Here is a 9,915-nt window from a genome sequence, read left to right on the forward strand (position 1 = left end):
GTTGTATTGCAGGTCTCTTAAGCTACAAGGTGGTGGTTATCAAGTTGCTGTCATCTATTTTAAGGTCTTGAGGTTATCTTGAGATGATTTCGGGGCTTTAGTGTCCCCGCGGCCCGATCTTCGACCAGGCCTCCACCCCCCAGGAAGCAGCCCGTGACAGCTGACTAACACCCAGGTACCTATTTACTGCTAGGTAACAAGGGCATTCAGGGTGAAAGAAACTTTGCCCATTTGTTTCTGCCTCGTGCGGGAATCGAACCCGCGCCACAGAATTACGAGTCCTGCACGCTATCCACCAGGCTACGAGGCCCACGAGGTCGGCAATAGAAATACCACAAAGGGCATGCTACCAGGAAGTGGTCTGTCAAGCAAAAATGTTAATAATCTCACCGAATTGTTTTATCTTGGTAATTATTATTATTATTATTTTGCATAAGCTAACATTGAAAATCATAAAACCTGCATGTTCCTTTGTGTTGGCAATAATGAAAAGCATTTACATAGTACAGTAGTTTAGTTCATATATTATGCATCCCATATCCATGTTGTTAGCGGTAGTGGAAATGGTTGCAGAGGCACATAATTAATTGGCTCCGGGATTGAACCAAGCAATTCATTTTAGCTAAGCAAGTTTCAATCTTGATGACCTAATTACATAATTCCATGCACATCACCACATTGACAAGGGGCTCGAGACCGACCATGAGTACAGATTTTAAATTAAGCAACTGACATGTGTGGAGAGCTAGTGTCACAATTGATATGTTTATCTTGCACACTGCCTCCATCCAGTGGACAGCGGTGGATAGGTTACAATCACTTAGTTACTACATACAGTTAGCAAACTGGTGATATTTGACCAAGATTTCTGGCAGCAGATCATTTTGAATGAAATATTTCCTCATGTCTTGAACATTTGTTATAGAATTATCCGAATTCACATATCTTTTTTCACTCCATCACATAGTGGAGGAGGGTGTGCAAATAATTTTGACACACTTTACTTTGCATCAGGTCTATATCATCAGATAATGAGACTTCCTTTACATATGGGTACCAAAATTCCCATAATGACATAGTTAATCATTGCTGCCAAATTTCACATTTCAGTGTTTCTTTCAATTAAAGTTTTTTGGAGGACATATTTTGTAATGATGATACCATATTAAATTTACGCATGTTTCTTAATTTTCAGCATACATGCAGGACAATGGATCAAGTGTCAACAAGATACCAACAAATAATATAGATGCCCAAGAAGATATCAACATCAGTGAGGCAAAAGAAAAGAATGGGGAGCAAGAGCTTAAGTTAAAGAAAATGAAGAAAAAACGAAGACTGTCCGAAGATTCAACTATTAAAGGTAATAAAAACTCATTCTTCGTTTTTTAAATTCAAAGCAAAACTTGTATATATTTTAGACAAGTTTTTAGGTTCCACAATTACATTACTGATTTGTTGCATAAAGTAGTTGTATTTTATACAGCTGATGAGTCACAATAATGTTGCTGAAGAATGTTGTCCTAACCACACACAAAAAGATGAAAATACAAAGACGTTTCGGTCCGTTCTGAACCACTATTAATTCAATTGTTAGTTGTATTATACTTGACTGCTGATATAATTTATTTCATGTATTCCAGTTCACAGTAATATTAAAATTAACATCAGAGCCTGACGGCTCAGTGGACAGTGCTCTGGGTTTGTAATCCTAAGGGTCAAGGTTCTATTTTTATTAGATGCTGAAACAAATGGGCAGTTTCTTTTGCCCTGATGCACCTATTCACCTAACAGTAAATAGGTACTTGGGAGTTAGACAGCTGATATGGGCTGCTTACTGGGAATGTGAGTGTTAAAATTAGGATTAAGGACTTGCCCAAAAAGCTATGCATGCTAGTGTCTGTTCAAGAATGTAAGAAATCTTTTATATATATATATACATACACATATATATATGTCGTACCTAGTAGCCAGAACTCACTTCTTGCCCTACTATGCAATCCCCGATTTGCCTAATAGGCCGATTGATTTACTTTATTTTCAATAAATTGTTTCCAATTAGTTTATTTGAATTATTATTATTATATTATATTAGGAACATAAATTATTGACTTAGTTGTGTGAGTATAGGTTACGTTTAGATAGGTTAGGTAAGGTTGGTTAGGTTCGGTCATATATCTACGTTAGTTTTAACTCAAATTTCAAAAAATTAACTTATAAATAATGAAATGGAATGATTTATCATTTCATAAGAAAAAAATGAGAAAAATACATAAATTCAGGAAAACTTGGATTATTAGGCAAATCGGGCCTTGCATAGTAGGCCGAGTATGACGTTCTGGCTACTAGGTACAACATACATATATATATATATATATATATATATATGTCGTACCTAGTAGCCAGAACTCACTTTTTGGCCTACTATGCAAGGCCCGATTTGCCTAATAAGCCAATTTTTCCTGAATTAATATATTTTTTCTAATTTTTTTCTTATGAAATGATAAAGCTAACCCATTTCATTATGTATGAGGTCAATTTTTTTTTATTGGAGTTAAAATTAACGTAGATATATGACCGAACCTAACCAACCCTACCTAACCTAACCTATCTTTATAGGTTAAGTTTGGTTAGGTAGCCGAAAAAGTTAGGTTAGGTTAGGTAGGTTAGGTAGTCGAAAAACAATTAATTCATGAAAACTTGGCTTTTTAGGCAAATCGGGCCTTGCATAGTAGGCTGAGAAGTGCGTTCTGGCTACTAGGTACAACATATAAATATATATATATAAATATATATATATATTTCATTTATTTATTTATTTATTTATTTATTTATATACAAGAAGGTACATTGGGTTTGTGAGAATACATAGCATAGTATTTACAATTTTGTAAAGCCACTAGTATGCGCAGCGTTTCAGGCAGGTCATTTATCTAATAGATAATTTTAATTAGGTAAATTCTAGCAGAATTAATAAAATAACAAATACATTGCAAGAAAAAAAATGAGATGAGAGAGAATAGTAGGTATATTAAAGCCCATTGGTATATTAAAGCTCTGATTGATTACACTGACAGCTTGATTGGTAATTTAAACAAGATTAATAGACACCATACAGCAGATTGACAGCACATATAAGAAGACAGCAATGATAACAATGGTAAAGATTTTTCAATATTTTGACATTACACTTGTCAATGATACAGGTCTATAATTGAGTGGGTCTTCTCTGCTGTCACTTTTGTAGATTTGAAGTATTGTGTTTGTGTGTGTAGCATGTGCATTAATTCAAGTAGAGAGGCTTTGTGTGTTATCTGTAGCTGCAGCTGTAGAGAAACACAATTTTTGTTTAATGAGGATATATATTTTATTCAGGTTTTCCTTATTTTCAGTTCACATTCAGGAAAATCAAAAGAGGAAGATCAGGGAAGCGAAAGACAAGAATGTAGAGCAAGAGGATAAGTCCTTGAAAAAAATGAAGAAACACCGACTTTCTCAAGATACAACTGTGACAGGTAATCAAAACTCATTCTTCGATTTCTAAGCAAAACTTGTACTCACCTAGTTGTGTTTGCAGGGGTTGAGGATTGGCTCTATGGTCCTGTGTTTCAACTGTCAATCAACTGGTGTATATATTCTTGGGCCATTCCTCCAGTTTGTCCAGTTTTAGTTATAAATTTTAAAGATTTAAAAATTGTAAAGTAATATAAACTTAATGGTAATTTAAGTAATGAAAACTTATTGGAACTTAAAGTAAAAATGAACTAGAATAATTAATAACAATGGATGACCAATAAAAGTCAAAAAGCAATTATGAAATCTATAAAATTAATAGCTTACTTACTATAATATAATAAGTACACTATAGTTTAATATTAAAGTTACACTAAAACACTAAAACAAAATGTGGTAGATTAAATTGAGATACACTCAGGTATACTGGATGATAAAGTTTATACTAGAGGACACAGGCAAAGCCAGTGTACTATGGAACAAGGAAGTAAAAAAAGAAAAAAAGAGACAATAATAAAGAAGACCCATTTTTTTTTTTTTAAGTTAAAACCTTTTGGAAGGAAAGGCAGAGCTAAAGTACACATTGGTAGTTAAATGAGGTTATAATTTGAACTCTGGTTATTCAGCAGCTATCCCACAGTCAATCAGGAGATTTGAGGTGAGCTTCAGTTGTTATAAAATAGGTTTTTCCAGTGTCAGTCCCCCTAGCTATAATTGTATTGTCTCCCACAAAACAATGTTTAATTACAGGGGAATTTTTCCAGAAACCCCGCAGTTTAAATAAGAGATTTTGTCTGAACCTGGTCAGACATTTATTCACATAAACATTTGATTTACTAGAGACTGCAGATTTGAAAAGGTCTGACTTGCGGAAGCAGCTATCTAGTTTAACTCAAATTCTCCTGTTATTTATACCCTCCTGTTGATTTGATACCCACTCTATAAGCTGATTTGATGTCACTAGTTTTGATTGAATATTTTGATCATATCTTGGATATTTTGATCTTTGGGGAATATATTTCAATATTTGGATCATACCTTGGATCATTTGGTCTTGGGGGAAAGACCATCATGCATTCATTCATTAATTCATGATGGTCTTGGGAGAAGTTTGTGAATGAATGAATGGAGGTTTTGGGGAGGCTTCAAGTGTGCTTTTTGGACCTGGCGAGTCTTTGGTTCCTGTCCCATCTCAAGAATATCTGATCATATATTCAAAGCTCTTTTTGTTATTTGGCAGTCTACCAGCTGTCAACTATTTGTTGTGATGTGTTTTGTTAATATATATTTTGTTTAGAATATACTGTATGGAAACCAGGGATACAAATATTGTATAGCTACAAATATAAAAAAAAATAATTTAAATATAAAGTACTTGTTATATATTCTCAAATAATTATTATATAAGTGTGCCAATGAATTGATGTGTGCTGTATTTGCAGAGCATCAAATCATGTAGATGGTAGGGCAAGTACCTTGAGGTGCTTCCGGGGCTTAGCGTCCCCGCGGCTCGGTCGTCGACCAGGCCTCCTGGTTGCTGGACTGATCAATCAGGCTGTTGGATGCGGCTGCTCGCAGCCTGATGTATGAGTCACAGCCTGGTTGATCAGGTATCCTTTGGAGGTGCTTATCCAGTTCTCTTGAACACTCTGAGGGGTTTGCCAGTTATGCCCCTTATGTGTAGCGGAAGCGTGTTGAACAGTCTCAGGCCTCTGATGTTGATAGAGTTCTCTCTCAGAGTACCTGTTGCACTTCTGCTTTTCAATGGGGGTATTCTGCACATCCTGCCATGTCTTCTGGTCTCATGTGATGTTATTTCTGTGTGCAGGTTTGGGACCAGCCCCTCTAATATTTTCCACGTGTAAATTATTATGTATCTCTCCCGCCTGTGCTCAAGGGAGTACAGATTTAGGCTCTTTAGTCGGTCCCAGTAATTTAGATGTGTTACTTTTTTTTACTGAGTAATAATTTTTACTGATGGTTTACTGAGTGGATTCTAGCAGTAAAGGTTTTCTGCACGCTCTTCAGGTCAGCAATTTCTCCAGCTTTGAAAGGGGCTGTCATTGTGCAGCAGTACTCCACTCTAGAGAGCACAAGCATTTTGAAAAGTATCATCATCGGTATAGGATCTCTAGTGTGAAAAGTTCTTGTTATCCAACCTGTCATTTTTCTTGCAGTTGTGACGGCTACTTTATTATGTTCTTTAAAGGTAAAGTCTTCAGACATGAGTACACCCTGATCCTTGACATTGCCTTTTCGTTCTATGTTATGATTTGCTCGAGTTTTTTACGTGGTTGCCGTTTTTATATTTTCATTTTGTCCATAGCGCATGAGCTGGAACTAATCTTCGTTAAACACCATATTATTTTCTGTAGCCCATAGAAAGACCTGATCTACATCTGATTGGAGGTTTGCTGTGTCCTCTATGTTGCCTACTCTCATGAAGATCCTAGTGTCATCTGCAAAGGATGATACAGTGCTATAGGTTGTGTTCTTGTCTATGTCCGATATGAGGATGAGAAAAAGTACTGGAGCAAACACAGTACCCTGGGGGACTGAGCTCTTCACGGTTGATGGGCTGGATTTTATTTTGTTGACTATTACACATTGTGTTCTGTTAGTCAGGAAATTGTAGATCCATCTACCTATTTTTCCGGTAATTCCTTTTGAACGCATTTTATGTGCAATAACACCATGGTCATTTATCAAAAGCTTTTGCGAAATCTTTGTAAATTACATCAGCATTTTGTTTGTCTTCCATAGCATCTAATGCCATATCATAGTGGTCCAGCAACTGAGACAGGCAAGAGCGCCCTGTTCTGAAACCATGTTGTCCGGGGTTATGCAGATGCTGTGATTCCATGTATTTTGTGATCTTACTTCTTAGCACTCTCTCAAAATTTTTTATGATGTGCGATGTTAGTGCTATCGGTCTAATTTTTTGCCTCTGCCTTATTTCCTCCTTTATGAAGTGGTGCTATCTCTGCTGTTTTTAGTATATCAGGGATAACGCCAGTATCTAGGCTTTGTCTCCACATAATGTGGAGGGCCTGTGATAGTGGTTTTTTACAGTTCTTGATGAATATGGAGTTCCAAGAATCCGGGCCTGGTGCAGAGTGCATAGGCATACTGTTTATGGCTTCTTCAAAATCCAGTGGGGATAGGGTGACGTCTGATATATGATTTGATGTTGGTATCATATCCATGAAAAACTCATTTTGGTTAGAAATCTTTAGTGCGTTTAATGGCTCGCAGAAAACAGTCGTATTGCTTCCTCAGTAGCTCGCTCATTTCTTTGTTGTCATCGGTGAAAGTTCCATCTCCCTTTCGCAGGGGCCCGATACTAGATGTGGTTTTTGATCTTGATTTTGCATAGGAGAAAAAATATTTCGGATTCCTCTTTATTTCACTGATGGCCTTTTGCTCTCTTTGCCTCTCCCGGGTTTTGTATGATTCTTGTAGCTTGAGTTCAATTGTTTCTATTTCTCTACATAACCTTCTTCGCCGTTCTTGAGATAGGGTGCGACTCAAGTTGTTCCGCGATTCGCTTTCTTTGCCTATATAGGGAACGACGTTCTCGTTCCAATCTGCATCTCTTCCTCTTTTTTCTTAGGGGTATGCGGTTTAAACATATTTTTAGTGCTACTGAGCTTATTTTTTCCAGGCACTGGTTCAGATATGCATTTTCTAGCTGTTCTTCCCAGTTTATTTCTGTGCAGACCTTGTTTATTTGCTCCCAGTTTATCTGTTTATTATTGAAGTTGAATTTGCTGAAATCTCCTCCACCGGGAATCTGGACTGGTTTTGAAGGTCTATTCCCCATGGTTGTCATAACTTCAATTAAGTTGTGATCTGAGTAACAGGTATTTGTAATCATTATGTTCCTGATCAATTCATCATTATTAGTGAAAATTTTGGTCCAGCGTGTTCTTTATAGTTGGTTTTTTTATTTGCTGGTTTAAGGCAAACCTGTCGCACATCTGTAGCAGGTCATTTGCATGTGCCTGTTCATTTAGGCTACTTCCTGGTATTCTTTCTGATATTACTGTATTAGCCAGGTGCTTCCATTTCAGGTGCCGTAGGTTGAAGTCCCCAAGCAGGATGATGTTCGGAGCTGGATTTGTGAGGTTTTCCAAGCAGTGTTCTATTTTCATTAGTTGGTGTTTAAACTGCTGAGGGTTTGCCTCTGGTGACTTATATACAAAGACAATAAGTACATTTAGGATCTCTATTTTGATTATCAGCACTTCCACCATATCATTTGAGGTGTTTAGCAGCTCAGTACAGATGAGTGTGTCTTTGATGTAGAGGCTGACCCCACCCTGAAGCCGGTGTTTCCTATCACATTTGAAAAGATTGTACTCTGAGATCCATATTTCACCATCATGGTAGTCCGGCATTCCGGCAATATTTCTTATAGTCGCTGGGAGGACGTTGAACAACCGCGGACCTCTGATGTTTATACAGTGCTCTGATTGTGCCTATGGCACCTCTACACTATTTGGAAGAATACACACACACTGGGTACTGGGGTGGGCCTACCTCCAAATGGCCCCTTGGTAAAAGTAAACCAATTTTAACTCAAATAATCTATGCTAGAATTCTTGGAAACCATTGTGGCACCACAATTGCCCTTCTTGGTCTCTGTCTACCGATTGTTGTAATGCCTGGTGGCCTCTGTCTACAGACTACTATGGTTCCAAATTTCTGTGATTTTGGTGTTTTGTTTTTTGCAAGAAATAAATATTTATTATATATGTTATGTTTTCCACATTTTCAGCACATCAGTGTCTACTTACTGCTGAAGCAAGTACCTTCATCAGGGTTCCCAAAGATCATATCTTAGAAGGGTCGAAGACGTCCATTATTTTGAAGCCATCAAATAGAAAAGAAGAAAGAAATAATTTGAAGATAGTCAAGAAGGAAGATGTATCTGTTGGAAGAGGGCAAGTCATGATGGTTCAGAAGAAAATAACGCACAATTTGTCTGATAGCAGATAATAAACTATTTTTTGATAATGTAATTGAGTCAGAGGTGACTCCCATCAATCTTACTTCCTTTACAAAACAATATAATTTCTATGAAAAAATTCCTAAGTATTTATGTAACATATATGATATATTTTTTTAATAAAATCAATAAACTTGTGTTTAAAGTCAGTAGTCCATATATTAATTTATCAATCCATCCTTGTGCAGTATGTGCAGTACCACAGCCTGGGTGTGGTACTGCACATACTGCACATGTGTGCTTCTCTCAGAAGTTCCTGTTGCACCTCTGCTTTTCAACGGGGGTATTCTGCACATCCTGTCATACCTTCTTGTTTCATGTGATGTTATTTACGTGTGCAGGTTATTTCTGTGTGATGGTTGTAATTTCAGATTTTTGTTGATTAATTTGGAGTAGGGGTAATTAAGGGTGGTGGGTCCCCAAGCACAGTTATATATATATATATATATATATATATATATATATTAGTATACTTTGGTAGCAGTCTTTCCTTTAGACATATTATTAAATATGACCGGAAAAGTAAGATTAATAATTCTAACACGAATTTTCTCAATATTTCTTATGTTTCTTTTCACTGTTGATGGTAACTGAAAAATCAATTCTCCAAAATTCATTTTTATTTCTAGTCTGACGCGATACTTGAACGCGTTTTGTAATAACTTACTACATTTTCAAAGAATTTTAGTTTACACACACACAACTATAACCTGCAAACACTAAACAGAGTTCTTACTTATGCTATGATTTAAACAGCTTTCATTTTATACCCGCATATCACCTCACCCAAAATGACGAGGTCGTGCAATGCGTGGGAGGAGGAAAGGAAGGCTGGTAGAGCAATTTGGGAGGCTGTGCGGACACTAAGGCCGCTGAGTCTTACAGGAAGGGTTGCTTGCTCCCACTGAGAGTCGTCCAATGGCAGGTTAAGGACTTTCACCAGCATGGACCTCAGAAGGGTGTCATACACATTTAACTTAGGGCTGCTGTAGGATGGAGAACATCTCAGAAAGTAGGTCAACTTAGGGAGAGACAGGCATCTTGTGAGGAGAAAGAAAGCATCATGGGCATCAATCTTGTCAATCCTGTCCAGCATTCTCTTTTGATCAGTGATTTTTGCATCCAGGACCTCCTCGATTGCTCGTGGGCCAATGGAGGCACCCAAGAGAGTGCAGTCTGGTGGCTCGACAACGAGAATTTCTGGAAGAACATTTTGTATTTGCTCAGTGATGTCTGGGTTGCTGGAGATTATTTCACATTTGGACGCATTGAGAATGAGGCCTAAGGCTGCTTCCTGCTCCTGGATTTTCCTTATATCCTCCAAAATGGTTTCCAGGGTTCCAGCGAGAGTGCCATCATCCAGGTACCAGATGTTTAGCTCGCTTGTCAGA

The 9,915-nt window shown here is 37.3% G+C and overlaps 1 protein-coding gene across 2 annotated transcripts; it reads left to right on the forward strand.

Moving 5' to 3' along the window:
• The first annotated feature begins 12 nt into the window (after window positions 1-12).
• Window positions 13-8,673, forward strand: LOC123753231 (glutamic acid-rich protein-like). Of its 2 annotated transcripts, none has more exons than XM_069314064.1 (4): window positions 13-175; window positions 1,196-1,363; window positions 3,393-3,515; window positions 8,294-8,673. In XM_069314064.1, exons 2-4 carry the CDS (start codon window positions 1,201-1,203, stop codon window positions 8,512-8,514), a joined length of 507 nt encoding a protein of 168 aa, XP_069170165.1. In that variant the 5' UTR covers window positions 13-175; window positions 1,196-1,200; the 3' UTR covers window positions 8,515-8,673. The 2 variants fall into 2 exon arrangements, with proteins under 2 accessions (XP_069170165.1, XP_069170162.1); XM_069314061.1 differs by lacking the exon at window positions 13-175 and adding an exon at window positions 183-407.
• The last annotated feature ends 1,242 nt before the right edge of the window (window positions 8,674-9,915 follow it).

The sequence above is a fragment of the Procambarus clarkii genome, chromosome 7 (assembly GCF_040958095.1).
Source record: "Procambarus clarkii isolate CNS0578487 chromosome 7, FALCON_Pclarkii_2.0, whole genome shotgun sequence".
NCBI lineage: Eukaryota > Metazoa > Arthropoda > Malacostraca > Decapoda > Cambaridae > Procambarus > Procambarus clarkii.

Bases quoted from the DNA above. Each gene is read 5' to 3' on its own strand.
- LOC123753231 (XM_069314061.1), top strand. From the start codon at position 344: ATGCTACCAGGAAGTGGTCTGTCAAGCAAAAATGTTAATAATCTCACC. The intron at 1,364-3,392 runs GTAATAAAAACT...CCTTATTTTCAG, and splicing joins CGAAGATTCAACTATTAAAG to TTCACATTCAGGAAAATCAA. The intron at 3,516-8,293 runs GTAATCAAAACT...CCACATTTTCAG, and splicing joins TCAAGATACAACTGTGACAG to CACATCAGTGTCTACTTACT.